The sequence below is a fragment of the Apaloderma vittatum genome, unplaced genomic scaffold (genome assembly GCF_000703405.1).
Source record: "Apaloderma vittatum isolate BGI_N311 unplaced genomic scaffold, ASM70340v1 scaffold25039, whole genome shotgun sequence".
Classification (NCBI taxonomy): domain Eukaryota; kingdom Metazoa; phylum Chordata; class Aves; order Trogoniformes; family Trogonidae; genus Apaloderma; species Apaloderma vittatum.
The window spans coordinates 5273-5955 of NW_009736217.1; the positions used below are offsets into that span (position 1 = coordinate 5273).

General features: G+C 60.0%; 1 protein-coding gene across 1 annotated transcript in view; it reads right to left on the reverse strand.

The window, feature by feature from the left end:
• Positions 1-362: 362 nt before the first annotated feature.
• The window catches only part of LOC104279568 (diacylglycerol kinase beta-like), a gene marked incomplete at both ends in the record, with an annotated part of 15947 nt that continues 15626 nt past the window's right edge, over positions 363-683 (reverse strand). The window contains 2 exons of the mRNA XM_009876893.1: positions 363-423; positions 516-636. Coding sequence (XP_009875195.1) covers positions 363-423; positions 516-636 — 182 coding nt within the window. The remainder of the gene's footprint in view (positions 424-515; positions 637-683) is intronic.

Below are 683 nucleotides of genomic sequence, written 5' to 3' on the forward strand. Positions count from 1 at the left end.
CACTGGGACAGGCAGAGGATTTTTCCTCTGGGCAAGCTTCCTGTTGGATGGGGGGGGCCCCCCCCCGGCGCCCCCCCCAGGAGGGGTCCCTGCCGCTCCCACCTGCCTGGCAAATGCCCCCACAGCTTCCATGATGGCTTCCCATGATCCAGAGCTGGCATAGGTGCAGACAGAAGTCACAGATGGCCAAGCTCTGCACCCACCAACGAGCAACCACAAGAGCCTTCCCCCAGCTCCAGAGGCTTTGCCATACTGCACAGGGAGACGAGGCTGCCTGCTGTGCTGCGAGCTCCTGTTCACCCCCTCTCACCATACTGCCAGCCCCTGCCTGTGACAGAACTTCCCCCTCCCTGGGGACTCACAGTGCAAGATGGCTGCATCCAGGGCTCCCCATCTACCTGCATGGGCAGCAGCTTGGATGTCCTGCAAGGCACAAAGAGAGGAAACACAGTGTGACAGAGGCACTACCTTTTGCTGTCAGTTGGGCGCTCATGGGCTGGGCTGGGGACAATTACCTGAGGGTGACAGATGAACACTGGGCCAGTCTCTTCCCAGCACTCTTCAGCCCTGTGTAGATCTGGCCCATCTCCATCGCACCCTCCAGCCCCACAACCTCCAGAAGGTGGTCACTGAGGTCTGCAAGAGAGAGACAAATCTGAGTCTGTCCTCTTGTCCCTGGTGAT